Source organism: Canis lupus, chromosome 6 (genome assembly GCF_003254725.2).
Source record: "Canis lupus dingo isolate Sandy chromosome 6, ASM325472v2, whole genome shotgun sequence".
In the NCBI taxonomy this organism is placed as follows: domain Eukaryota; kingdom Metazoa; phylum Chordata; class Mammalia; order Carnivora; family Canidae; genus Canis; species Canis lupus.
In genome coordinates, this window is record NC_064248.1 from 5645527 (window position 1) to 5673295 (window position 27769).

The window sequence follows — 27769 nt, forward strand, 5'->3', positions numbered from 1 at the left end:
GGCTCTGCCTCTCTCTCTCTCTCCATGTCTCTCATAAATAAATAAATACAATCTTAAAAAAAAAAAAAAAAACAAAGAATCTCTATTCCCAACATGTGCTTGAACCCAATGACCCCAAGATCAAGAGCTGTATGCTCAACCGCCTGAGCCAGCCAGGTGCCTCAGCCCCAGGAAGTTTATTAGTTTAAGCTATTAACTTTGGGGGTCATTTGTTCCATGGCGATTGAGAGCAATAGACATGCCACTTTTTCACTCAGTAAGCCACATTGGGGAAATCTGAAGTTCAGAAACAGAAGCACCAGCACCAAAGGATGTTTCTACAAGGGTGTTTATTGCCACTGCCTTTGCTTTAGAAAAATATTGGATATAGTCAGAAATAAGGGTGATACCATTCTGTGGGACTGTTGTGCCATTTTTGGTAGGTCCGTAAGGTAGACCTGTATGTGTGAATCTGGAAAGATTCATGACCTATTAAGTGGAGAGCAAAAGGGTTGCAGAGTCTCACGTATGGTATCTGTGGAAGACGTTGCTGGACATGGCTCCCCAGCATCTATCCCCCTCCTTTCCTCCTTATTCACAGACCATGTTCCCAGCTTCAAAACTAAAACTCGGGCACTGGGGTGGCTCAGTTGGATGGGTGTCTGCTTTTGGCTCAAGTTGTGATTCCAGGGTCCTGGGATGGAGTCCCACCTCGAGCTCCCTGCTCATCAAGGAGTCTGCTTTTCCCTCTCCCTCTTCCTGCTGCTCCCCCTGCTTGTTCTCTCTCTCTGCAAATAAAGAAAATCTTTAGAAAAACCCCACAAACCTAAATCTTGATTTCTCAGCTTCTCTTGCAGCCAGGCACAACCATTTATTTCTGGCTAATGAGATAGAAGCAGAAATCCACAGGAAAGAAAATTACTGGTTTTTAGCAATATGTATACATTAAAAAAAAAAACATTTAAAAAATTTATTTGAGGGGCGCCTGGGTGGCTCAGTGGTTGAGCATCTGCCTTTGGGTTGGGGTGTGATCCTGGAGTCCTGGGATCAAGTCCCACATGGGGTTCCCTCACAGGGAGCCTACTTCTCCCTCTGCCTGTGTCTCTGCCTCTCTTTCTCTGTCTCTCATGAATAAATAAATAAAATATTTTTTTTTAAAAAAAAGGAAGTCCTGAGGACCCTCAGAGGGGCAGGTGCAGCCCAGCAGATGAGGGATGCAGCCAGAGGGAGCTGTGCTCTGGAATCTGGGGCCAGGGGATGCAGGAGATGCAGGGAGGGAAGGGGGGACTGTGACCTAGCACAGCCGTGGCCTTTGGCATTGGCCCTGAGCTCCCCAGAGATGGGTCCTTCCTTTTGGGAGCAGGGCTGGGGCACCTAGGAGCCAGGTATCTAGACCAAGTCACAATGTCATGTGGCTGACTGGGGATGTGACAGTTGTCCTCTTGGTCAGTGGCTCTTTGCTTCTTGGAGCCTTCATGGTCCCCACTCTGTGCTGGGCCCCTGTGCAGCCCAGGGGCAGGGAGGAGGGTGACAGGGCTGCTGACTTGGACTCGCCTCCCCTCCACCCTCCACCCTCCACCCTCCACCGCCTCCCGGCACGATTTCCTCTCTTGTGGCAGCTGGGGTTTCCTGTTCTCTCTGGCTGTCTGGGCAGCTTCCTCATTTCCCCCAGCCTTGCAGCAGGTGTCTGGATGGCTCCTGCTCTCGGAAACTCCGTCAGCCAGGGACCAAGCACAGGGGCCCTGGATGGCGCGGCAAAGGCGTGCCATGGAAGGAGCAGCGGCTCTGCTGGGCCAAGGGAGCCAGAGGAGGGAGGCTGCTGTTCTCCCGAACTGGGTTATGACCCAGATATCACATGGAACATATTCACACTAAAGAATTCTTTGTCGCTTATCAAAAATTTCCATTTAACTGAACATCCTGTATTTTTCTTTGCTAAATCTGGCAACCCGATCCGCAGACGGACGGTTCAGCTTTCAAAGTTCTAATCAGATTTTCCAGAAAGGGAAGAGAGGGAGGAGAAGAGAGTCAAGAAAAGAAGAAACTCCCCACGGATAGAGCCTGTGTGTGACTCACTAGTGGCTCCTCCCCGCTGTGGGCCAGAGACTGAGGCCCCAGGAGAGAGGGCAGGGCTGGAAGGGGCAGCCCGTGCCAATCCTGGCTCAGCCACCAACTTCCTGTGGTCACCCCACTCACTGGGCCTCTCTGGGCTTCCAGGCTGGCGTCCGTGGCCTCCAGCACTCATTCCTTCATTCCATTTGTCCCAAGCTCCCTCTCCATGTGCCAGACCCAGGTCTGGGAGAGGAGCTGGACTCCTGGGCCCTTTAACAGCTGGCTGGCAGGTGGAACGTGGAGGATCTAGACATGAAAATGGATCCCTGTGATCCAGGAAGATAGAATTTCCACTTTCTTCCTTCAACAGGGGAGCTACTCAGTCCCTGCTGGGCCCTGTCCCTGCCCTCTTCTTCTTCCTGATGTCAGTGGCCACTAGGGGACCTGCGGGGGGCTGCTACTGGTGGCCTCAGCTGTCAGGGCATTTCTCATATATCATATAGTGACACCGTCATCCTCAACAGAAAGCCCTCCATGAAGCCACGCTTTTTCCAGTGACCCTCAGAATGGTGGGGGTGAGCTTCATGAGCTGTGAAGTGTTCTGGGTGACTTGCTTCCCCTGGACCAGCTGGGTTGGGTTGGATCAGGCAAGCTTGGGTCTCTCAGATGCCCACCTGTGTGCCCAGAGGCTTCAGATCACCTGGTGGACCCAGGATTAGAGGAGGTGGGAGTCTCTGAATGGCAGACCTAGGATGGTATGCTTAATACTACCTGTTTTTTTTTTTTTTTTTGATAGTCACACACACACAGAGAGAGAGAGAGAGAGAGAGAGGCAGAGACACAGGCAGAGGGAGAAGCAGGCTCCATGCACTGGGAGCCTGACGTGGGATTCGATCCCGGGTCTCCAGGATCGTGCCCTGGGCCAAAGGCAGGCGCTAAACCGTTGCGCCACCCAGGGATCCCAATACCACCTGTTTTTTTTTTTAATACCACCTGTTTTTGCTAGCATGTGTGGATGTTGGGGGAAAATGGAAGGAGGGAATTTGATTTTGATGACCAGGGGCTAATCTAGAAGCCACCATTTTCTTCCACATAGCAGCCAGGGTGCTTTAAAAAATAATTTTTTGGGGGGCACCGGGTGGTCAGTCAGTTAGGTGGCCAACTCTTTGTTTTAGCTCAGATCATGATCTCAGGGTCTGCTTGAGCCGAGGAGCTGAGGGTTAGGCTCCTCACTCAGCCTGGGAGTCTGCTTGTGGAGTCTGTCCCTCTCTCTCTCACTCTCTCCCTCTGCCCCTCTCTCTGCTCTTTCTCTCCCTCTAAAATAAGTAAATAAATAAATCTTTTTTAAAAAAAATTAAAATAAAAATTAATTAATTAATTAAATTAAAAAAGAATATTTTATTGTGATAAAAACTATAACATTTACCATTTTGGTATACAACTCAGTGGCATTAAGTACATTCCTTTTTTTTTTTTTTCTTTTTTAAAGATTTTATTTACTTATTCATGAGAGACACAGAGAAAGAAAGAGAGGCAGAGGCACAGGCAGAGGGAGAAGCAGGCTCCCAGCGGGGAACTTGATGCAGGACTCGATCCGGGGTCTCCAGGATCATGTCCTGGGCTGAAGGCGGCTCTAAACCACTGAGCCACCCAGGCTGCTCAAGTACATTCCTGATGTTATGTAACCATCACCACTATTTCTATAATTTTTTTATCATCCCAAGCAGAAACTCTGTACCCACTAAACAGTAATTCTCCCCCTCTTCCTCCTCTCCTCCCAGGCCCTGGTAACCTCTAATCTATCTATTGTCTCTGTGAATTTGCCTGTTCTCAATACCTCGTTCAAGTGGAACCTTATCCTATTTGTCCTTTTGTGTCTTACTGCTTTCATATAGTGTGTTTTCAAAGCGCACCCGTGTGGTAGTGGTGTCAGAGCTTCATTCCTTCTTATGGCTGAATAATATTCCATTGTGTGGCTAGCCTGCCTTTGGCTTATCAATTCATCCATTGGTGGACAGTCAGATTGTCTCTGCCTTTTGGCTGCTGTGAATGATACTGCAAGTAAGTGTGGGTGTACAGGTATCTGTTTGAGTCCCTGCTTCCAATTCCTTTTTTTTTTTTTAATATTATTTATTTATTTATGAGAGACACAGAGAGAGAGGCAGAGACACAGGCAGAGGGAGAAGCAAGCTCCCTGTGGGGAACTCAATGTGGGACTCGATCCCAGAACCCCGGGATCACGACCTGAGCCAAAGGCAGATGCTCAACCACTGAGCCACCCACATGCCCCATTTGAGTTTTAATCTGGTAAAGATAAGTCAAGAATGTGTGTCAGGTCAATCTTTACTTTTGAATCAGCACGGGAACTTTATCACTGATTTATTGTCCCTGGTATGATTAGGCTATCTCCTGGTTTGACAGTGGCTGTTTGTTCTTACATTCTTTTGTTCCCTTAAAAATCATTATCTAGTGGGGCCTATCCTTCTGCAATTTGCAAGATATCCCAGGAAGTCCTACAAGGAATATGCTTTGGGCAAGGAAACCTGGTCAGGCCTAGATCATAAAATGGCAGAGATTGGGGGTTGTGGGCATTAAAATGACTTATGTCAAGAAAGCCATGCCTCGGGGTGCCCTCCCAACCCCATGTGCAGACAACCCCTTCCTCTGTGGAAGGAAGACACGCAGAAATATCAGGAGCTTGTGCTTTAGGCCAGGGCTTCAGTATCTTTTTCAGGGGACAAGGACACAGGCGTTGTGAGCACCTGAGTTCTGAGAACACTTGCTGGGTTGGGAGGCCTGGGGCAGAGGGACCTTTCTGCTGGATCACAAAGCAGGGCAGACCCCTGTGGAGCAAAGGAATGAGGAAGAGCCAGTCCAGCAGAAGGCCTGGGCAGAGGCATGGGGGTATGAGAGGCTCTAGAATGTTCAGAGGATGTGAGGACATGGTTTGGCTGGGGCCCAAGGTGCACAGGGAGATTCAGAGGTGTCGGTGGCCTCCGATGCCAGGGTGAGGCCTGTGGCTTTCTCCCTGGGGCAGCCCAGGCCAGAAGAGGCAAGCGCTATCAGGGGCGGAGCATGCTTGGAGCTGTGGCTGAGCTCGGTTCCTTGATGCTGCAGTTTCTTTTTTCAGAAGCCAATTTCTTTTCTTTTTTTTTTCAGAAGCCAATTTCTGAATGTCTGCAAGCCAACCACTACACTGAGATTGGGGATTGTGACACCTCCTCTAATTAACCAGTTTTTAGGTGGGTGTGAGTATGTGTCTGCGTGTATGTATGTGTGTGACTGTATCCATGTGTAGATGTGAGGACGTTTGTGTATGGGCCAATGTGAGTGTGACTATGTATTATTGTGTGTATGTATGTGCATGAGGAGGTGTGTGTGACTGTATGTATGAGTGTGACTGTGAGTGCACGTGTATACGTGACTGTAATTGTGAGTGTGTTGTACATGTGTGAGTGTGACTGTGTGTGTGAGCGATTGTGTATTGTGTGTATATGTACACACATGACTGTGTATGTTTGTATGTGTATGGATGTGACTGTGATTGTGTGAATGTGTGTACATTTATGTGCATGAGTATATGTGAGTGTGACTGTGTGGGTGGGTGTGATTGTGTAGTCTGTGTGAGTGTGTATGTGTATAGTGAGTGTGACTATGTGTGATTGGGCGAGTGTGATTGTGTGGTGTGCGTGTGTGTATTGTGAGTGACTGTATGTGTGTGTGTGGCTCAGTATATGTGTGTGTACGAGTGTGTTCCTCAGGTCCCTCCAGCTGTGGCCTCCTCATGAGATCCCTTACCCGTAGTGTGAGGTCTGAGCAAGCCTGAACTAGCTGCTGCTCATGTCTTCCTTTCCAAATGTACGTGTGTTCTTTAAACAAGGGGAAAGCCAGAAGAGAAGCTCCCCCCAGTGTGCAGCTGCTGGCTGCTTTTCCAGGCCTACCAGGAAGGGCAGTTGGGTGCAGGATCCACCCTGGGATGGCCTTGGTGGCCTGAATTTTTGCTTTTTTCTTTTTTAAACACTTAAAAAAAATGTTTCTTTCTTCTTAAAAATATTTTATTTATGTATTTGAGAGAGAGAGCAGGAGCAGGGGAGACGGACAGTGGGATAGAGAGAAGCAGACCCCCTGCTGAGCAAGCAGGGGCAGGGCTTGATCCCAGGACCCTGGGATCATGACCAGAGTGAAGGCAGATGCTCAACCTACTGAACCACCCAGGCGACCCTATTTATTTCTTTATTTAAGTAATCACTACACCCCATGTGGGGCTCGAACTCACGACAGGGAGATCAAGTCACACGCTCCTCTGACTGAGCCAGCCAGGCGCTCCTTGAATCTTTGCTTTGAATCCTGGCTTAGTGCTTAATTTGTTCTGGTTGTGTAACCCCGGAGCTAGCCCTGAGCTTCCTGGACCTCAGGTCCTTCATCTATGGAAGGAAGAAATACTCTTTACTTTGCAGGGCAGTGAGGATTAATAGTGTACACAAAATCTTGCCTAATGGCTGTGACATTGTAAACATTTAGTACATAGCAGCATTTATTTTTAATTTTTTAAAATTTTATTTATTTATTCATGAAAGACAGAGAGAGAGAGAGAGAGAAAGAGGGAGAGGGAGGGAGAGGCAGAGACACAGGCAGAGGGAGAAGCAGGCTCCATGCAGGGAGCCCAACACTGGACTCCATCCCCGGCCTCTGGGATCATGCCCCAGGCTGAAGGCAGCGCTAAACCTCTGCGCCAGCGGGGCTGCCCCATAGCAGCATTTTTTAAAAAAGTATTTTATTTATTCATGAGAGACAGAGAGAGAGAAGCAGAGACACAGGCAGAGGCAGAAGCAGGCTCCCTGTGGGGAGCCCGATGCAGGACTCAATCCCAGGAACCCCGGGATCACGATCTGAGCTGAAGGCCGACGTTCAACCACTGAGCCACCCACGCGCCCCCATAGTGGCATTTTGACAACAATCTGCAAAAGTGTGAGCAAGGCAGAGTGCTTTCCATGCCTCTTAGAGTGGCCTCCTTTGCCTCTTCTGGCACCTAGTGTTTCTCCTGAATCCCATCACCTGCACCACGTGGGGTATTGCAGGGCCATCGGTGTGAAATCGAGGGCTTCTGGAGTCCAAACACTTGGCCAGAAATAAACAGCAAGTTTTAGTGGTGGAAGAACAGACAGAGGCACAGTTCATGGTTCCTCCATAATGGATCCTGGGGTGGGGGAGGTAAGGTGGGAGCAAGATTACTGGAGTCACATGGAAGGAGGACGTAGAGCTAAGGGATCATCCAGGTTCTGCTACCAGCAGGGATGAATGTGATGGATTCATGCATCCCTGCGGCTCCCACTGAGCAGAACAGGCAATGGCTGGGGCTCTGGGGTAAGTACAAGGGTAGGATGGTGAGCTGGCTCGACACCATCCCTGCCATCGTAATGCTCAAAGCGGGGAAGACAGCCAGAAAATGACTGCCCAAGAATAAACTAGGACACATGGTAGTAATAATGTGATTTGATAAAAAGGAGATAAAACTTAAAAATTATGTGCTGAGGGGGAGCATCTGCTGGGTGTTCTGGAAAGGCCTCTGAGGTGGAGACTTCTCAGTGAAAGGTAAAGCTGGGGGGTGCCTGGGTGGCTCAGTGGTTGAGGATCTGCCTTTGGCTCAGGTCATGATCTCCATCCTGGGATGGAGTCCTGCATCGGGCTCCCCACAGGGAGCCTGCTTCTCCCTCTCCCTGTGTCTCTGCCTCCTCTCTGTGTCTCTCATGAATAAATAAATAAAATAATAATAAAAAATAAATAAAGTAAAACTTCCCCCACTCTAAAGATGTTATAGTCATCTTTGGGGATTAAAAAAAAAAAAAAAAGGTAAAGCTGGAAGGAAGTGCTACGTTGAGCTGGGAAGGAAGAAGGACTCCTAACCCAATGTGCAGACAGCCCCAAAGATGACATCTGAGGATGCATGGGGCAGAGACCAAATCATGCACAGAGCCTTAGGGCAGTTGGGTTCTGTTTTAACCCACACCTAGCTTCTCCCCACATCCCCCTTCGTATCATCAGATATCATCCAGGATAGATATTTTCGACAAGGGCAGTGCATCCTGAGAGAGCTGGCTACCCTGAGACTCGCCTCCAGCCCTGCTCTTCTACTGATCTTGTGCCTCAGGTTCCCCACCGAAAAATCATTATTACTTTTTCTGAAGAGTATTTCCCCTTTCATTGGGCCACCACATGAAGTATTAAAAAAAAAAAAAAAAAGGCTACTTTCCCTCTCCATCTTTTCTCTTCTCTGGCTGGGCCAGGTGGGAGGGCAGAGAATTTGCATCGTTGGGCTTAGTAAACAACCTTCAATAATTTTTTAAAATTTTATTTTTATTGGGCAACCCGGGTGGCTCAGCGGGTTAGCATCGCCTTCAGCCCAGGGTGTGATCCTGGGAACCTGGGATTGAGTCCCATGTCGGGCTCCCTGCATGGAGCCTGCTTCTCCCCCTGCCTGTGTCTCTGCCTCTTTCTCTCTCTCTCTCTGTGTGTCTGTCATGAATAAATAAATAAAACCTTTTAAAAATTTTATTTTTACTTTTGGGGTGCCTTGGTGGTGTAGTCGGTTAAGCACCTGACTCTTGGTTTTGGCTCCAGTGGTGATCTCAGGTTGGTGAGACTAACCCCTGCATCAGGCTCCATGCTCAGGTGCAGAGTCTGCTTGAGAGTCTCTCTCAATCTCCTGCTGCCACTCCCACTTGTGCTTCCTCTCTCTCAAATAAATAAATAAATAAATAAATAAATAAATAGATTTTTAATTAATTTTTGAAAGATTTCATTTATTTATTCGAGTGAGAGGGAGAGAGCACAAGCAGGGCAGAGAGGCAGAGGCAGAGGGAGAAACAGACTCCTTACTGAGCAGGGAGGCCTATGTGGGACTCTATCCCAGGACCCTGAGATCATGATCCAAGCCTAAGGCAGACACCCAAACGACTGAGCCACCCAGTGTCCCAATAAGTACACCTTTTCTCTTTTGTTGATGTTAGATTTTATTTATTTATTCGTGAGAGACACACGGAGACAGGCAGAGACACAGGCAGAGGGAGAAGCAGTCTCCCTGCAGGGAGCCAGATGAGGGACTTGATCGCAGGACTCTGGGATCATGACCTGAGCAGAAGTCAGATGCTCAACCACTAAGCCACCCAGATGTCCCCAAATAAAGAAATCTTTAAAAAAATAAATTTATTTTTAAGTAATCTCTATGCCCAACATGAGGCTTGAACTCAGAAACTTGAGATCAAGAGTCACCAGGCTTTATGGACTTAGCCTGCCAGGTGCCCTATAAGGTCTTGACTCCTTAAAAGAAGGCCCCTTGCAGGGCTATAGGGAATCCCTGCCACTGGAGCTCCGGCTCACCTCCTTTTTAGCAGAAGGGGTGCACCTGGGCTGTGAAGGAGGCTGGCTGCAGGGGAGCAGGTGCCTGAGAGCCACCCCTCCCTCAGTTCCCCTCCCGCCTCACCCTAGCTTTGTCTCAGCGTTGATTATTGCTTTATTACTGTTTTCAATCAGATATAATTCCAGCATTTTCTATAATCTTGATCTTTTCACTGATACCAGATTTTTGTACAAAGATTTGTATATAAAATGATTATGTACCCACCAGAATACATTCCCCGGCAATTAGGATGTTTAAGATGCAGATCCTAACACTCCTTCTGCACATTCCTCATTTATTACTTTTGAAAATGTTTTGTGATTTTTTTTTTGGTGGATGTGTTTACAAATCCAATAACAATCCTCATTTAGAGTTGCAAAACACGAAGCCATTTTGAACCCAGACAGATGGCAGCTAAATGAACTTTAATTAAAGAATGAGTGCTTTGAATCAAATCACTTTAAAAAGTACAGTGCACTGAGATTCTGGAGAGGTTGCATAAACAGCATCTGGGCTCTGCTGCAGGAAGCAGGGCTGCGAGCGGGGAAGGGGAAGGCATCCCCAGGGGCTGCGGGCAGCCGGCGGCCCAGGCACGCGCCGCCCAGAGCGCAGGGCTCCCGGCACGGGAACGGGCCCAGGCCGCCCCTGGCTTCAGGGCGGTGTGCGGGGGGCACCCTCCTGCTTTGACGCGATGGGGTCGGGCCCCAGGGCGCGGGGCCGCGCTGCACAGCCGGCTTAACTGCCCAGTGGGCCCGGCGCGGCGCAGGCGGACGGGCGCGGGAGGCTCCGCCGGCCGCCGCGCGCTTCCCGGGCCCTCCCCGGGCGCCCCGCCCCCCGCGCTGCCGCCCCTCGGGGCAGGACCCACTTCCGGCCGCGGGCGGGGCGGGGCTCGTCTCTAGGCGACCGGGAGGCGCCAGGCGGCCGGGGGCGGGGCCGGGGCCGGGGGCGGGCTGCGGGGGCGGCGGGGGCCGGGGGCGGGCTGCGGGGGCGGCGGGGGCCGGCGCTCCCGCTCGGTGGCCGCGGTGGAGGAGGAGGGGAGGGTGGGAGGCAGGGGACGAGAGTGGAGGAGAGGGTCCCCCGCCGGGCCGAGCAGCTGGCGCGCAGGTCTAGGGGGGCCGGAAGAGCCTCCGAGGCGTCTAACGGGCAGCCGGGATGGATGGAGCGCGGGAGGACGGCCTCCCTCCAGGGGCCGGGGGCAGACGCAAGCTTGCCTTCTAGCCCAGTCTCTGCCCCTGCCGGCGGTGGGGGCTGTGGGGGCGCCCCGGCCCTGAGCCTGCGCAGGAGGGGCAGGGGTCTGAGGGTGCGGCGCGGAGCCCTCGTGGGCCCCCGGGTCCCGGGGCGCGGGGACGAGGCAGCGAGGCGGTGGCAGCAGCAGACGGGGGAGCGGTTTGGGCGCCGCGAGCCAGCCTTGCGGCTTCTGGCTTCTGGCATCTTTCCAGGACGAGCGGAGTCCGGGCCGGACGGGGCCTCCCCTCCGGGCGCTGCGCTCTGGGCACCGGGCTGACCCTGGGGGTTGGCAGACGCTCCTGGCCGGTTTTGATCACTTAATTGGCTGAGTCACAGCGCAGCTCCTCCAAGTGGTAGGCCCGCTTCTGGCCCTTGGCTTGCCCCTGTGGTCACCCTGACCCCTCCATGCCCCGGCCTGCCTGTCCAATGGACTTCCGAGTCCTGCTGGCTGACCTTGTTCTGCTCCACCTGGCTGGATCCGGGGCCAGCTCTCCTGGAGCCCCTACAGGAGCCTCCGGTGTGGTCTCCCAGCTTCTCCTTCCTTCCTCACCGCCCTCCAAGGCACTCCCTGCTGGAAGGTGGGCCCTTCCATAATGCAGATCCAGTGGTGGCCCCCCCAGGCTGCCTCTTCCTGGCCCACAAGGCCAGCAGAAAAAAGGGGTGCAGGCTGGCCCCAGGGTGCATGGCTCAGCTGAAGAACCCAGGCTGCATTCCTGCTGCACTCACCCCTTCAACCTGGCTCCCTGTGTGGGGTGCAGCGCACAGCCCACTGGGCATTCCCACTGATCCCTCATCTTGCCTCCAGGCACTCTCTGTTCCTGGAACGCCCAAGGTCTCGGGCAGCCTCCCAGCCTTGGCACAAGCGGCTCTCCTAGAACACCATTCAGCTTTGCCCTGCCAACCCCGACTGTGCTCTTTAAGTCTCCTCTTCAGAGATGGTCCTGGATTCGGTGCTGAGGTCACCCTGCCTTGTGCTCCCAGGGTTGCCTGCCTTCCCCACCCCACGTGAATGGGCCGAGCAGCCCGGTGCCAGGCCCTTTTGATCTGTCCCCTTCCTTCATCTTCTGACCTGCCACCAGAGTGGCCTTTCTGAGACACAGCTGTGACCCATCACTGCTGCTCAGATGCCCTGAACTTTATCAAAAATCCCACCCCCCCCCTTCAGCCCCAAAGCAGAGTCCCTTCGCCAAGCCACCTTCTCTCCAGCCATGGAGATCCCAGCCTTGACGATTATATTTAATACCTTAGACTTCACCTGTTACTCAGCACGACAGACCCCTGTTGCCACCCTGTGCACTCCCCAAGGCCAGGGGGTCAGTGTGCCACCTGCCCTTACATGGCACCTCATCCGGAGGTCATGTGGCCCCAGCAGCAGAGAGAGAAATACGAGAAGTCAGCCCCAGACACCAGGACCCAGTGGGGGACAGGGACACTGCCTCTGCTTTGGCAAGGAATGGTGGGGGGACCTTGGTGGGTCATCTGAGCTGTGTTTCCTGACCTTGTCCCAGTGACAGCCGCAGTTGTAATTCCAAACGAGAAAACTCAAAAGTTATAAGCAAGCGCAATTTTTTTTTTTTTTTTTTTTTTTTTTACTTATTTAAAAAGGCCGTGGTGGCAGGAATATAGTGTAAAAATCATTGGAAAAACTAAAAGGCATCGATACATATCCGAATATACACTTTGTACATAAATTACATTTCCTTTAGTCTTTCTGAGTGAGGTCCTGATTTCAGCATTGAGGTCTAGTAATTCAGAGGTCCTGGGAGCTGCACGTTCAGGCCGGCATAGTCCACCATGTACATTGGCCATTGCTAGAGAGAGGGGACAAATGGTCTGGGTTAGGACTCCAGATGACACGGAAAGAACGCCAGACCACTTAGCTCTGCTTTCGGAAGGGCCTTCTCAGATGCTATTCACTCTGAGGCGGCTGGAGGTCCAGGGAGGGGATGTGACCTGTCCAAGGTCACACAGTCCACCAGTGGCCATGGAGCCTGGGCTGGGGCCTTCTGACCTGTTCCCACCTGTCCCAGGCACTACTCATGTGGACCAGATGGGATTGAGGAGTGGCTCTGAACACTCCCAGGTGGTCACCCCCACAAACTCAGCCCTCTCCAGGGCTTATGCTCCAAAGAGTCCTGTCTCTTGGATGTGGGAAGAACTAGGGACCCCCTATAGGCACTCGTGGTGGGGAGAAAGGTACAGCCTGAACTTTGGGGTTTCCTAGGAAAGGGGTTAGAGGGAGGCACGGTCAAAAATAAATCCCCAAATCATTTTCAAATGTGCTCCAGCATTCTCCCCACTGGACTCAGGATTTCAAAGCTAGTATTTTGAGATAAGAAAGAACTGGCAAGTATGTGTGCCCCTAAAATGAGCTCTTCTCTTGGATGGGAGAGAACCCAATCCAACCACATGGCAGGATAGGAGGAGCTTGCAGGTGGGCCATCCATCCACCACCGCTGACCACAGTGAGGCCACAGTCAACCAGCCCTTGACCCTTGTTTCCCTCCTCCGTACCCTGTGGGTAACACCCACACCTCACAGGGCTGTGGTGAGGCCCAGGGCGCATGATATGAGCACAGAGATTAACTTAGCATCTGGCAACCCAGGAACCTGAGAGTCAGCTCTGGGTACTGCTCTGGCACCGCCCAGGGGAGTCCCCTACCCTCTCCCAGCTTCGGCTTGCCCACATGCCCAGTGCGGGTGTGGCTTCCTGCCCAGGTGCACGTGAGCAGCCCGATGACAGGCCTGGGCTACCTCTCCAGTAGGTCCGGCAGATGGGTGTGCAACCCTGAGGCCAAGGAGCCCCACTCAGAGCTTAGTGCCTCCCTGCACCCCAAACCCATGTCCCAGAGCAGACGGCCCGGCCCAAGCGCAGGGTGAAGGCCAAAGAGCAGGGCGGTCAGGTCCGGATCTGTGCAACTTTACCACGAGTGAGATCTGGTTGGTGGATGCCACGGACTCCGGGTTAGAGGATGAGGAGGAGGAAGACGAGGAGGAGGAGAAGGAGTTCCCTTCAGAAACCCTCTTTCTCTTGCGCTTGGGAATGCTGCTGTCTTTGGCTGGTGGGAGAAAAGGCTGTTGACATCTCATGCCGGCTGCTGTGTCTGCGCTTTGAACCCCCTTTGAACCCCCCTGGAGAAGGCTTTTTTTTTTTAAACCCAGAAAAGGCTTTTATTTTCATGTTTCAAGTCCTCTTCTCGGCATTCAAGGCTCCAGACCTCCCTGCCGCTCCCCCCACCCTGGGGTGGCCAAGGCCCATCCCTCCAACCTCCTGCCTTAGCTGGGCCCCACAGCCCAGTGGTCATCTGCCTGCCTTTGCTAACACAAACCTCATGCCCCAGGTGTGCCTCCCAAGTGGGCTCAGTTCAGGCCCAGGTCTTCCTGATACCATCCCCAGACCATACCATCCCCAGACCACCCTATGGGGTCAGGCCTCCCTGGAACTCCCAGGGCCTAGCATCCCACAGGGAAGGGCTCGGCCTTGGGCCTTGGAGAAAGTCACTTCAAGTTACTTGGCCCTTGTCCTTCATTTCCTCTCAGATGAAATATGAGTCAGATCCTGCAGGGTTGCTGGGAGGCTCCCGTGGGTGACCTGCCTGGGCCTCCAGATCTACTTAACAATCAAGAACTAGTATCTGTACTGTCGCTATTGTTAACTGTGGATAATGCTGTGACAAATGACAGTTCACAAGTACAGCAGTTCACAGCAGGCAGTGTCCCCGTGGAAAGAGACTGTGCTTTACAATCGAAAGTCCTAGATTCAAATTCCATTACCGCCAATGCTAGCTCTCTAGCATTAACCTCTCTGAGCCAAATGGGGAAAACAGTGTGATGTGAGACTCAAAGGAGATTATGTGTATGAAAGAGCCCAGCACAGGGCAGGACTCAGCAGGTGTTCTGTGGCTGCAGAATTAAATTGATATGAATATAAGAGACTTGGAAAAGATTTGCAACTGTGTGTCACACAAGTAGGGTTTGGTGCTTGACTGAGCGGCCAGCTCACTGAGTAGACACCAGAAGGGTTGTGATAACACAGTATGAACACTGGGTGGGCCCATGAAGTGGCTGTTTGTCCAACTGGCGGAGACAAATCAGAGGCTGGGGGGTCTGTGACATGGCATAAACAGACATCCTGGGAAACAGAAGACTCAGGGCAGAAGGAGCTCAGGGAATGGGCCAGAGACAAGGGATTTTTGTAGGAGGTCTCACATGAACAATGAAGGCAGAGGTGCTGGCCAAGGGCCATGGCCAACCTGGGGTCACTCTAAGACCCCAAAGATGGCCTTGGTGGAGTGGTGGATGCAAGTTATGGCATCTGTGCTCCGAGCATTTGTCCTAAACTCTCCTCCCGAGGCCTCAGCAGAGTCTTCTCCCCTCTGCCTTTGACCTAGAACAGCTCCCAAACCTGTCACCTCCCTACTACAAATCTGGTGTGACCAGTGCAGGACAGAGGGAGGGGGCTCCTGGTTGGGCTGTGCCACCCTAGGCCCATTCTAGAGGTGGGGCCTTGGGTCTCAGGCCAGGATGGGGGCTCATCACAGTGCCCACTGGGCACTTGCTGGGACTGCAGCTTAGATGGATGGCTCAAGGTGGCCACCAAGTCTCCTTGTGGCCCTGCTAACCCCCCTTCCCTCTCCGGGCTTCAGCTTTCCAGCCGCGCAATGTGTTTGGGACTATATCTGTGTATTTTAATCAGTGGTATGCCTCCAAATCACCCACCCAGGGAAACACCCCCCCATCCCCAGGGTACATCTTCTCAGGCAGAACCATCATACCAGACGGTCTCCCAGCTTCCTGTGAACTCATAGGTTCTAAGAGACAATGTCTGGTGCAGGTGTGTGTTCTGCAAATGCAGGGAGAATGGTGGGGTATCCCCTATGCCCAGCCCATCTCAGCCACTCGGCCTGCCCCCTCTGCTGGTATTGTCCCTGTCCTCCCCAGGTGGCTTCTATGATCCCACCTACTGTCCTCTCCTCCTGGCTCTGGCCTGCTCCCATCATCCCTAGCTGAGGTGACACACTCAGCTGTGCTATAGCAGGGTCCCCCCTTGACGGACACCTGCAGGCTCCCTGGGGCCTTCCAGGGACACTGGCCTGCAGGGGGAAGTCTCAGGCTCCCTGTGGACGTACTGGGCAGAGGGCACTATACTTCCTCAGGGTGGTCAGCTACCTATCACATGCCACCTGGGCCAGATCTGCCCACAGACCTGGTCCCCAAGAGGCAGTGAGGTGGTCTCTTCAGTCTCCACCTTACCTGGCACCTTGGCATCATTGCAGATTTCTGTGAAAGGTCTAAAACAGAAAGAAAGGAGGTGGCAGTTAGAAAATGGGGCTTCCTCTCTTTCTTCTCACCTGCCCCCTGAATGTGGATGACACCTCTCATGAGATGAGAGGCTGTGGCTGCCACTGGAGTGCCAGCTAAGACCCGGATGGAAATGGTGAGCACCCCTGAGACCATGCAGTGTCCTGCCAGGCCAGCTGCCCCTCCGCTGCTGGGTTCCTGGTCTAGAAATTGACAGTGTCACCTGACCAAGTGATCAGAAATATGTGCCCAGGGTGCCCGGCTGGCTCAGTTGGTCAAGCATGAGGCTCTTGATCTTAGGGTCATGAATTTGAGCCCCCTGTTGGGTGTAGAGATGACTTAAATAAATCAATTAAAAAAAAAATGTGTGCCTGGATTTAGATAAATGTATATTCATCAAAATACTATTTTTATATATCTTTTAGTTATAATTTTATTATTTTACTTTTAGCATTATTTATACAAACCCCCCCTCCCAAATGAGATGCAGCCTAAGCGTCCATCAGTAGAGGACATTATGGTCCATCTATTCAGATGATGGGTCAGTCACCAAAGGGAATCATGAAGGATGTGGATAATGTTCGAGCATGTACAAGACAGCCAGACGAGAGGGCGCCTGGGTGGCTCAGTGGTTGAGTGTCTGCCTTCGGCTCAGGGCGTGATCCCAGGGTCCTGGGATTGAGTCCCACATCAGGTTCCCCACAGGGAGCCTGCTTCTCCCTCTGCCTATGTCTCTGTCTCTCTCTGTGTGTCTCATGAATAAATAAATAAATAAATAAATAATATTAAAAAAAAAAAAGGGGGGGGGGCAGCCCCGGTGGCGCAGCCATTTGGCGCTGCCTGCAGCCTAGGGTGTGATCCTGGAGACCCGGGATCGAGTCCCATGTCGGGCTCCCTGCATGGAGCCTGCTTCTCCCTCTGCCTGTGTCTCTGCCTCTAGTCTCTCTCTCTCTCTCTGAATAAAAGAAATAAATCTTAAAATAATAATAATAATAATATATTTTAAAAATTCTTTTAAAAAAAAAAGCCAGATGAGAAACAGCAAGTTGCTCTGCCCCTCCCCCCTGCTCGCTCAAGTGCTCTCTAATAAATAAATAAAATCTTAAAAAAAAAAATCTTATGTAAAATTGAATAGAAAATGTGAGTAGGGGAAAAAGTTCGAAATCAATGCATCACACGGTGTTAGCCTTAAAGAGGAGAGTTAGTTATGGTTATCTCCTTTTTTTCTTGGAAACAAGAAAAGTTTCCAAGAAATGTTTTTGTGTTTTCAAGTTTGCTGTATTTTCTTTTTATCGAGGTATAATTTTTTTTAAAGACTTTATTTATCTGAGAGAGGGAGCACATGAGAGTGAGCACAAGCCAGAGGCAGGGAGATGGGCACAGGCAGGCTTCCAGCTGAGCAGAAAGCCTGACTCAGGACCCGATCCCAGGACTCTGGGATCATGACTTGAGCTAAATGCAAATGCTTAACTGACTGAGCCACCCAGGCACCCCTTTATTGAGGTATAATTGATATATGACATCATAGTAGTTTCAGGTGTGCAACATAATGATTCAGTATTTGTATATACTGTGAAATCACCACGTAAGTCTGGTTAATATCTGTCACCATACATTGTTACAAATTCTTTTTTTATTTTTTAAGATTTTAAGTACTCTCTACACCCATGTGGGGCTTAAACTCACAACCGTGAGATTAAAAATCACATGATTGGGCAGCCCCGGTGGCGCAGCGGTTTGGCGCCGCCTGCAGCCCAGGGCGTGATCCTGGGAACCCTGGATCGAGTCCCATGTCGGGCTCCCTGCATGGAGCCTGCTTCTCCCTCTGCCTGTGTCTCTGCCTCTCTCTCTCTCTGTGTCTCTATGAATAAATAAATAAAATCTTAAAAAAAAAAATCACATGATCTACCGACTGAACCAGCAAGACACCCCACAAAATCTTTTTTTCTTCTGATGATTTTTAAGATCTACTTTCTTAGCAACTTCCAAATGTGCAATAAACTATTATTAACTATAGTCATAGCAACTATGGTGTGATTTATTTTTATTTGTGTTAATTTTTTTTATTTTTTTTTATTTTTAAAGTAATCTCTACACCCAATGTGGAGCCCAAACCGACAAACTTTAGATGAAGCATTGCATTGAGCCAGCCAGGTGCCCCTAAAAATAATCTAATAAACTATTGTACTTTTAAAAAAAGACCATAAGGATACATGGTGGCAGTTATCTCTGGATGATGGGAGTACTAAATATTATTTTATGAATATATTGAAATGGGTAAAAATTAATGGTATAGTTAGAAAAAGCCAAACACCCATGAATGTTGGGGCTGTGTGTCTGAGCAGGAAGGGGCTAGAATCAGAACACCTGGAGCTATAGACTGAAAGTCTGTGTCCTCTCCACACCCCAAATTTGTATGTGGGAACCTAATCCCGATGCAATATTGGGAGGTGGGGCCTTTGGGAGAGATGAGGTCAGGAGGGAGAAGCCCTTAGAAGGAGATAGTACCCTCAGAAAAGAAGCCCCAGAGAGCTCCCTTGCACCTTCTTCTTTTTCTTCTTCTAAGATCTATTTATTAGAGGAACGTGCTCATGAGCAGGGAGAGGGGCAGAGGGAGAGAATCCTCAAGCAGACTCCTCACTGAGCACAGAACCAGACTCTACTCAGGGCTCAATCCCACGACCCGAAGATCATGACCTGAGCTGAAGCCAATAGTTGGATGCTTAACTGACTGAACCCCCAAGAGCCCCTCCCTCACCCCTTCTAACATGTGAGGACTCGTGCGAGATGGTTGTCTAGGAACTAGGAAGCAGGTCCTCTCCTGGCCCTGAATCTGTCACCACCTTGATCTTGGACTTCCCAGCCTCCAGAACTGTGAGAGGCAAATGCGTGTTGTTTATAAACCACCTCGTGTGTCTGGTGTGTCGTATTGTGTTACAGGGACTTGGATGGAGTAAGATAGCTGGGTTTGCGTTCCAGCTGACCCACCATGACTTACACCAGCCCTTTCCTCACTCTGGGTATCAGTTTCCTTATGTTTATGTGTTGTTGTTGTTGTTGTTTTTTTTAAGATTTTCTTTATTGGGGCATCTGGGTGGCTCAGTGGTTAAGCATCTGCCTTTGGCTCAAGTCATGATCCGGGGACCTGAGATTGAGTCCTGCATCGGGCTGCACACAGAGAGCCTCCTTCTCCCTTTGCCTCTGTCTCTGCCTCTCTGTGTCTCTCATGAATAAATAAATAAAATCCTAAAAAAAAAAATCTTAAAAGAAAAGATTTTATTTATTTGACAGAGAGAAAGAAAGCACAAGCAGGGGGGAACAGCAAAGGGGGAGGGAGAAGCAGGCTCACCACTGAGCAGGGAGCCCAATACAGGACTCAATCCCAGGACCCGGAGATCATGACCTGAGCTGTAGTCAGATGCTTAACTGACTCACGCAGGTGCCCCCCGTTTCCGCATATCTAAGATGAGACTGTTAAGCTAGCTTGTCTCCTAGATTCCGTGCAAGCAGGAGGCACTTGCCTGCCTATCTGTGTCTGTCTCTCTCGTCTCCTGGCTGCACCTGCTTTGGGAACTTCCCGACCGGATGCAAGCAGTCTTCTTCCCATGGCCCTTGCCCACTCTGCCCACCCCGCCCTGGGCACTGGGGCACTCACTGGAGCTGGTTGATGATGACCATGCGCACGTGCTCCCGGGCCTTCAGGATCTTCTCCAGCCGGTGGATGTCATACGTGTTGGGGTTCCGGAAGGGGATATCGTCAGGCAGGCCCGTGACCTCAACGGCGTCAGGGCTGTCCCGGATCAGTTTATAAGGTACCAGCACGGGCCGGTTCAGCCCCAGGGCCTCACCTACAGGACACAGTGGGTCAGCGCAAGGAGAAGTTGTCCCCAGGTTAGAAGCTAAGTAAGCCCTCTAGGGAAAGGGCTGGATCCTGGCACATTCTAGCTCAGCAGCCACTGTACTAGAGCTTAAAAAATCAAAACACACACACACCCTTTTTAAAAATCCACTTAGCAGAGTAAAAATCTAATGCCCAGTGCTGACCATTAAAACAGATGCTTCCACACGTGCCTGGTGCAATGATTTCACATGTGCCTGATTTGTGAAGTGTGCATACCTGGAACTGACAAATGAGGATGTCTGCCTAAAATCTACTATCATGTTAGAAAAAATACAAAGTTCTTACTTAAATATTTATGGATGGGGATCCCTGGGTGGCGCAGCGGTTTGGCGCCTGCCTTTGGCCCAGGGCGCGATCCTGGAGACCCGGGATCGAATCCCACATCGGGCTCCCGGTGCATGGAGCCTGCTTCTCCCTCTGCCTGTGTCTCTGCCTCTCTCTCTCTCTCTCTCTCTCATAAATAAATAAAAATTTAAAAAAAAAAAATAAATATTTATGGATGATATGAAAGGGTGTCGGGTTTGTTTTCAAAAATTTAGAAGTGTGTACACGGAAAGAGAAGTGACATTGGCAAGATGCTAGTGATCATAGGAGCTGGCTTTGGGTGATGGGGTGGCTCACTACGCTGTCCTCCCGCATCTGTACACGTTTGAATTTTGATTTCACAATAAGTGAAAAGGACAACCCCCCAACACCCAACCACCAGCAGAGTTGCTTCTCACTCTCAAAGTGAAACCCCAACTCCTCGTTAGGCCTGCCTGGGCCTCCCTGCACATCGGGGGCCTCCCCCAGCTGCTTACTCCAGGCCCTCTGGCCTCCTAGCTGGTGTCCAGTCACCCAGCTGTCCCGGCTGCCTGGCAAGCTTTTCATGGCCTGTGTGTTCCCTCCTGACACTAGGTCTGGGCTAATGTGTCCCATCTTCCCAGGGGCTTTCCTGCTCCACCCATGCCCAGCAACCCCCCTTGTCCTGCTACTGGGGTTTTGAGTTTTGTCTTCTCCTTTATCACTCTCCAAAATTCTACTTAAACATATTTTTTATCACTGCCTGTCTCCATGCAACAAAACGGAAATAATACTAAACTCATCACAAATAAAATGTAACATATACAAAGTATCTAGCATACACAGTCTGGCAGCTCAATGATCTAGAAAGCTCCACTGTACTTGGCTGTAACCATATTATTATTATTTATTATCTTAAGATTTTATTTTATTTTAAAGATTTTATTTTTAAGTAATCTCTATACTTAATGTGGGGCTTGAAGCTGAGACCCTGAGATCAAGAGTTGCACGCTCTACCCACTGAGCCAGTCAGGTGCCCTGTAACTGTATTAATTGTCCCACCTGGGCTGCGCCCGAGCACCCAGGATGCCTTCACCTAGCATCGCATGGCCCTTACCTATTCTGTGTCCACCTCCCTTCACAGATTCTGAGCCCCAGGAGGGCAGGGATCGGACCCTGCCCCACAGCTCAGTGTGTGTTGGGCAGATGCAGGAGCCCTGCCCTTGGCAGTGGGCATGGCCTCTGCCGCACAGCCCACCCCTACAGGAGTGGAGATGCTGACCACCACCATTGCCCTGGGCGCTCCTGACAGGTTCTTTCCCCTTCCTCAGACGGGTAGGCTCCCACCAGTCATGGGCAGGGTAGCTGTGTCCCCAGGAAGCAGGCAGGCCAGCTGGGGGGAAGTGGAGGAGACCAGGTTGGCTGCAGAGGGAAGGAGGGGCAGCCAAGGAAGGCGGCCCCGCACACCCTGCCCCGCACACCCTGCCCCGTGGGCCCTGCTCCTCATGCACTGACCGTATTTCTCATTGAAGAGCTCCTTCACCTGCTCGCGGAGGATCACCTTCTCCCCTAGTCTGTTGGCGTCATCTTCATCTACAAGAGGAAGACAGGGGGGCTGTGAAGGGTGGCACCCAGATGGGCCCTTGGATGGGCTCCTGCATGGCATCCCCAACCCTCACCTGTTGGAGCCTTCGTGCCAAGCCCTGCCCACCGAGATGATCATCAGGCAGCTGTGTTTCTGGCCCCGGTTGTCTGTTTATATCAACCCATCCATCCCTACTTCTCTGAACAACTTCCCCAGCACAGGACCCCCTACCTCCGACCCATGTCAGGCATGGAGCACTCTGAGGCTGGAGAGGCAGTGAGCCTCCTTGGAGGAACCCCCAGTCTACTGGGGGTGGTACACACAGTGTCCAGCCATGAGTGTGACAAGCAACACGCGGCAGGAGTCTGGGTGCCCCCCCCGCCCCGCTCTGCAAATCTGGGCAAGCCTCCTGGGGGAGGCTGTTTGAGTGTCCTCTCAGAAGGCAGGCAGGCAGCTTCTGCTGGATGGGGGTGGGCTGGGAAGGTGTGGAAGGAAGTAACGCAAGCGAGGGCACCAAAGGGTGAAAGATCACGGTTTGTGGACCTGGGCTGATGCACAAGGTGGTACCAGGGGCGCTGGCAGGATTGAGCGGGGCTGTCAGATACTAGCTCCAGCTGCCTGGCAGGGCCTGAGCCTGAGGCTTGTGAGCAGGGAGTCAGGCATGCAGGGGGAGTGTTGGGGGCTGCAGCCTCTGCACCCAGGCCCAGGGCAGACCTCTGTGGGCACCTGCTCTTGGACCTTTGGCTCCCCTCGCTCCCATCCTCGGTCTGAAGGAGCAGCAGGTCAGGTGAGCCCTGAGATGGGGCCTGGGCCAGGCTTGGGGTTGTGGGGAGTGGGGAGGCAGAGGGTGTGGATAGGATGGAGGGGTCCCGGGGGCAGAGGGGCCTGCAGGCTATTGCCCCGGGCTGGGGAGGGAGTTGGCTGGGCCTCCGGGCAGGCGGGCAGACAGGGGTGGGTGTGGGGCGCAAGCAGGCCGGGAGCCAGGGCCTGGGAGACGCGGGGCAGGACAGACAGAAGGAGTTTGTGCAGAAAAACAACTCCTGTGTTAATGTGGAAAATCTCACAGAACTCAGTTCAGCTTTGGAGGCCAAGTCAGGAGCTGCGTCTAGCGGGCTGGGCTGGGCTCTGCGCCGCGTCTCTGCCGCCCAGGACGACCCTGGCCTCGGGGGTGTGTGTGTGTCCAGCGCTCCCCACGCACCCACCGCCAGGGGAGGGCCCCCCTCCCAGCCTGATGCCCCTTCTTCCCGGGGCTCCTGCCCTGCTGCCTGGGCCCCCGAAGGCCGGCGGGCCGGCTTGGTCCCGGTCATGCCCACGCTCCCCTGAAACGAGATGTGCCGTGTCTCGGACTTCCTGCAGAAGAGCCTTCGACCGTGGCCACCCGGCCCCCGGGGTGCCCGAGACCCTGCACACGTCACGCATCCCACACAACGTCCTCCTCGTGTGTCCCCCTCTCGGGGAGTAAGGCCCCACCAGCCGGGCCAAGCCACGGAACTCGGCCCCACGTAGAGCCGTCCTTCCACATCGCCCTCCAGGTGGTCCCCAGGACCCCACACTGACAAGCATCTACCTGACCCTCTTCCAGGTCTGTGGACAAGCTGACACAGTCCTGGGGTCAGGGCCACAGGGAGGCGGCAGAGGTTTTCCACACCCACCCCACCCCCTTGCCACCGGGGATTCCTCTGGTGGCCGGGATTCCGAAGAGACATGCGGCACCCCACAGGACAGGGAAGGACGGCCTGGATTCCCATTAATGAGTGTCACATGCTCTGCTGGCAGCTTGCCCGGGCACCATCATGGCCACCCCTCCCCACAGCCGAGGATGCAGAGGCTCAGAGAGGTTAAATAGCTTCCCCAAGACCACACAGCTGCTAAGTGCCTGGAATAGTCCATCTGTCTGACCAAGAGCTCTGGGTTCCCCAAGAGCTCGGTCTCCCTGTCTGTGGAAAGAAGGGCTGATCTTCGGGATGTTTCCTCTAAATCTCTTGTCCTATCAGCTGACAGTCCTGAGTCTCTGTCTCTTCTAGGGCCCAGGGCAGGGCCAACAGGGCTGTTCTCCCCAAAGCCAGGCAGTGCACAGGACCTCAAGGACGAGCCCGGTACGCTGAGGTCACTGTGGCTGGGGACACGGCGGTCTCCTGTGTGTGCAGGTGTGTCTCTGCTACCCTGCCCTGGCCTCGAGGCTCTGGCGGCTGTGTGGACAGAGAGAAGCACACATGGGGCAGGCCTGAGCCTCACCTTGGTAGAAGCCACACCAGGCTCCAGAAGGGCACAGAACCTGAAGCCACAAACCCAGGCTTGTGCCAGCCCTGCCACGTGAGGGTTGTGTAATGTCCCCTCTCAGTGTTTCTGTTCACTGTCCTGACACAATATTGGTCTTGGACAAATATTTCACGAAGACCATCCCGCCTGGATATGGTGTTGTTCCTGGGCATTTAGCACAGACCACAGAAGACAGCCCTGGTCCCAAGCAGGGGATGGTGAGTGACAGGTGGTGACCCACTGGCCTTGATAACTATCAGTCCAGGGCACATAGGGGGGACTCTAACCCAGCTGAGAATCAGGGAGGGCTTCCCAGAGGTGATGGCCACACTACCCATGGGATGCAGCCTCCTCTGTGCTGGGGCTCCCGGCATCCTGTGGGTGCTAAAAACACATCAGTGTCTAAGTCCTGCTTGGTCTGGAGGGGGAGGGGAGAGCACCCCCAGACTAGGCTGTGGCTATCAAGGAGGAGTGACACCATGGGTCGCAAAGAGGAAGAGCAGTCGGGTCCTGATGGAAATGGTGGGAGCAGTGAAATGTCAGCAAAGTGGGACCTGGGCGGCCTGAGGGATGCTGGTAGCAGTGGGAAGTGTCCCTGACACCTCTGGAGGGTGCTGGGGGGCTAGGTGCTGCTGGGTAGTAAATACATCCTGTGTACACACCACCAGGCCTCAGAAAGGGTGTCTCCTGGCCTCTCCTAACTCTTCATTTTTATTAGTTATTTATTAATTTTAAAAACATTTTTATTGTTCTGTTTTTATTTAATTTGAAGGAAGGGAGTTACATTTTTCTTAAAGGACATGTTTTTGAATGAAACAGGCTAGGGTAGGCTCTGGCTGGGGCTGGAGGGGAGACAGCCCTGCCTGTCTGGGTGCTCAGAGGGAAGCAGACGTGGGGTGGTAAAGGCGGACCACAGGGGCGGAGAACCCCCGCCCCTGCCCAGCGTGGTGTCCCTGCTCCAGCCCCAAGCAGGAGAGCCATGCTCCCTGTTGGCCTGGGTGGCCCAGCCAAGTGGCCCACTGGGTAGGTTGTGGGCAGGTCCTGAGACCCCTTCCCAACAGCCAGGCTCCTGCCACCACTGTCACACACTCACCAGCTGGAGAGGGTGTGGCCAGGCCTGCTGGGTCACTGGGGAATGGTCCCCCGGAGTCTGGTCTGCTTGCGGGCAATAAACGACCAGGAAACTGCCTCAGAGGACATGGGGTGGGGTGGAGAGAGCTCAGTCACTGGGGCCCTGTGGGGCCTCAGCCATAAACCCAGTCTGAAGGGCAGCCCAATGGCCAGGAGTTAAGTGTTTACTCTGAGAGCTGACAGCTTGGGTTCAAATCCTACCTCTGTTATTAGCTCGTGACCTTTTTTTTTAAAATAAATTTATTTTTTATTGGTGTTCAATTTACCAACATACAGAATAACACCCAGTGCTCATCCCGTCAGGTGCCCCCCTCAGTGCCCGTCACCCATTCACCCCCACCCCCCGCCCTCCTCCCTTCCACCACCCCTAGTTCGTTTCCCAGAGTTAGCAGTCTTTACGTTCTGTCTCCCTTTCTGATATTTCCCACACATTTCTTCTCCCTTCCCTTATATTCCCTTTCACTATTATTTATATTCCCCAAATGAATGAGAACGTACACTGTTTGTCCTTCTCCGATTGACTTACTGCACTCAGCTAGCTCGTGACCTTGAACAATTCCCCAAACCACTGGATTTCCTCATTTGGAAAGTCGCTACCACAACAGAGAAGGCCACGAGAACCAAGTGACGACATTACGGCCGTGCCTGGCATGGTCCCTAGGGCTGGTCTTACTGCTTTGAGGCCCAAGTCACCAAACCTATTCTGGGGGGGACCTACCTGAGCTCCCCTGAACCCAGGCTGGCTATAAAGGACACTGGTGTCTGCAAACATTTCAGAATGTTCTCCATTTGGAGAGGTCATAGTCAGGGCTCAAGGTGGAGTGTGCGTGCCCCCAGTGTATCCGCCTGGATACCTGTATGCAGTGGGAAGAAAGGGGGGCCTAGGACTGGTGACATGGGAGCCCCTGGCTCAGCAGACTGCAAGGCTATCTCGATTTTTCTACACCTAATGCTATATGGTGTTTGGAGAGTCACTCAACCTCTCTGGGTCTGTTTCCACATCCCCCAGATGGGAATCCCGGCCTGCCCAGGAGGATCCCGTGATGTCACATGTAAAACAGCTGAAGGCCTCCCACCATCAGAGTCAGGCTGTCCCCGACATTATTAGCAGATCAATGCTTCAGTTATCCTGGAGGCTCGGGGAATTAAACTTGACATGTGAGACTCTTTCAGATAACAGGTGCTTATTCTCTCAAATCTCCTGGTTTGCTGGACCCATCTGGGGGCAGGCCATTGACTCAAATGCATCAAATAGCTCTTTCTGATGTAGCACACGGTGGGGCAGGGGGCGGGGATAAGGGGGGGGGTCGGCCTCAGGACCCAGCTGAGGTCGGCCCCACCCACCAGGGACCTTTACCCCCTACCCCCAGGGCAGCGACACCCTTGATGACAGGCCCACCCTGTGGGCATTTCTGCCTCTCTTCCTCTTATTCCGGTTTATTGGTCTCCTCTCTGGCTCCGCCTGCCCCAGTAGCTCTCATTTGCTCCCTTCTAATCCGCCGTCTGTTAGCCCCAGGATTAAGGCAGTTTTGCCTGAGGGAAGAAAGCAACCAAGCTTATTAAATCCTAGCAGAGCCAGGTGCGCAGTGGAACCCAGCTGGCTCGGGGGAGCTGCCCGCAGTGGTTCCACAGCCCTCTCCCAGGGCAAAGTACGAGAGCCCGGGCCTCTCCACCAGCTTGAGGTCGGCAGCTCAGACTGGTGTCTGCGCGCAGGAGGGGCGGGGGGGGGGGGGGGGGGGGAGAGGGAGGAGCCCGATTCCTCCTCTCCCCTCTCCCAGGGCTTTCACACATCCCCTCCCCTCCTCTCTTCCAGGCCTGGGCTGGGTCTCCACAGGGGTCCCCACCTGGTTGGAATAGCTGCCTCGTGCCCTCCCCCACCCTTGGTGGGGGGCACCTTGCAAGCAACACCTTCCTTTCCTGGCTCTGGGCCTTCGTCAAAAAAGAAGATGGGCTCAGCATTACCTTTCCACCTGCCTCGGTGCAGCAGGAATTCCGTCATTGTTTTAGAGACGGAGAAACTGAGGCTCAGAGGCCAAGCATGTGCGGCAGTGGGGTGGAGGCTCTCACCCCCCAGAGAAACTTCTTACATGTGTCAAAGGAAGTACGGTCAAGAGTGCTAGGGGCACTCTTCCTAACAGGAACGGGGCGGAAGCAACCCAAGCAGCTGAGGACGGCAGAGTGGCAGGGTCACCCGCTGGAACCCCACGGAGCAGCGACCGGCAGCCGGCCCAGCACCGCATTACATAAGGGCAAGTGAGGAAAGCAAGTCCAGACCTGGCACATGAGGACACACCTTGCTTAGAGAAGTAAAAAGTGGGGGCCGCCTGGGTGGCTCGGTCGGTGAAGCGACCGACTCTTGGTTTCCACTCAGGTTGTGATCTCGAGTCATGAGATCGAGCCCCGTGGGCTGGGGCCCCACGCTCAGCGGGGAGTCTGCTTGAGAGTCTCCCTCTCCTCTCCCTCTGCACTCCCTACCCGGCCCCTCTTTAAAATAAATAAATCTAAAAAAAAAAAAGTAAAAAGCAAGTGAAAGGAAACCATTTTGGTTTAGGCAAATCACACATAATCAGGCCACTGTATATGCACTAGATGTTTTTTCCTAGACGTACACACCGATGACAAAGTATCAGGCCCTGTAAGAGATGAACAATAACAA

At 52.6% G+C, this 27769-nt stretch overlaps 1 protein-coding gene and 1 long non-coding RNA gene across 6 annotated transcripts in view; one reads left to right on the forward strand and one right to left on the reverse strand.

The window, feature by feature from the left end:
• Positions 1–10485: 10485 nt before the first annotated feature.
• On the forward strand, positions 10486–12359 carry LOC118355013 (uncharacterized). The gene is made up of 2 exons (XR_004816599.2): positions 10486–11007; positions 11460–12359. It is a non-coding gene; the product is annotated as an uncharacterized LOC118355013 (long non-coding RNA).
• The window catches only part of GTF2IRD1 (GTF2I repeat domain containing 1), a 110659-nt gene continuing 95214 nt past the window's right edge, over positions 12325–27769 (reverse strand). For 2 of the 5 annotated variants that reach the window (XM_035717842.2, XM_035717841.2), the window contains 5 exons: positions 21654–21731; positions 19611–19803; positions 15908–15945; positions 13580–13713; positions 12325–12465 (listed from right to left, as the gene is read on the reverse strand). In XM_035717842.2, the coding sequence (XP_035573735.1) occupies positions 12397–12465; positions 13580–13713; positions 15908–15945; positions 19611–19803; positions 21654–21731 (512 nt within the window). In that variant the 3' untranslated portion in view covers positions 12325–12396. Of the gene's footprint in view, positions 12466–13462; positions 13714–15907; positions 15946–19610; positions 19804–21653; positions 21732–27769 lie in introns of those variants that run through there. The other 3 variants (XM_035717838.2, XM_035717839.2, XM_035717843.2) reach the window with 2 other exon arrangements.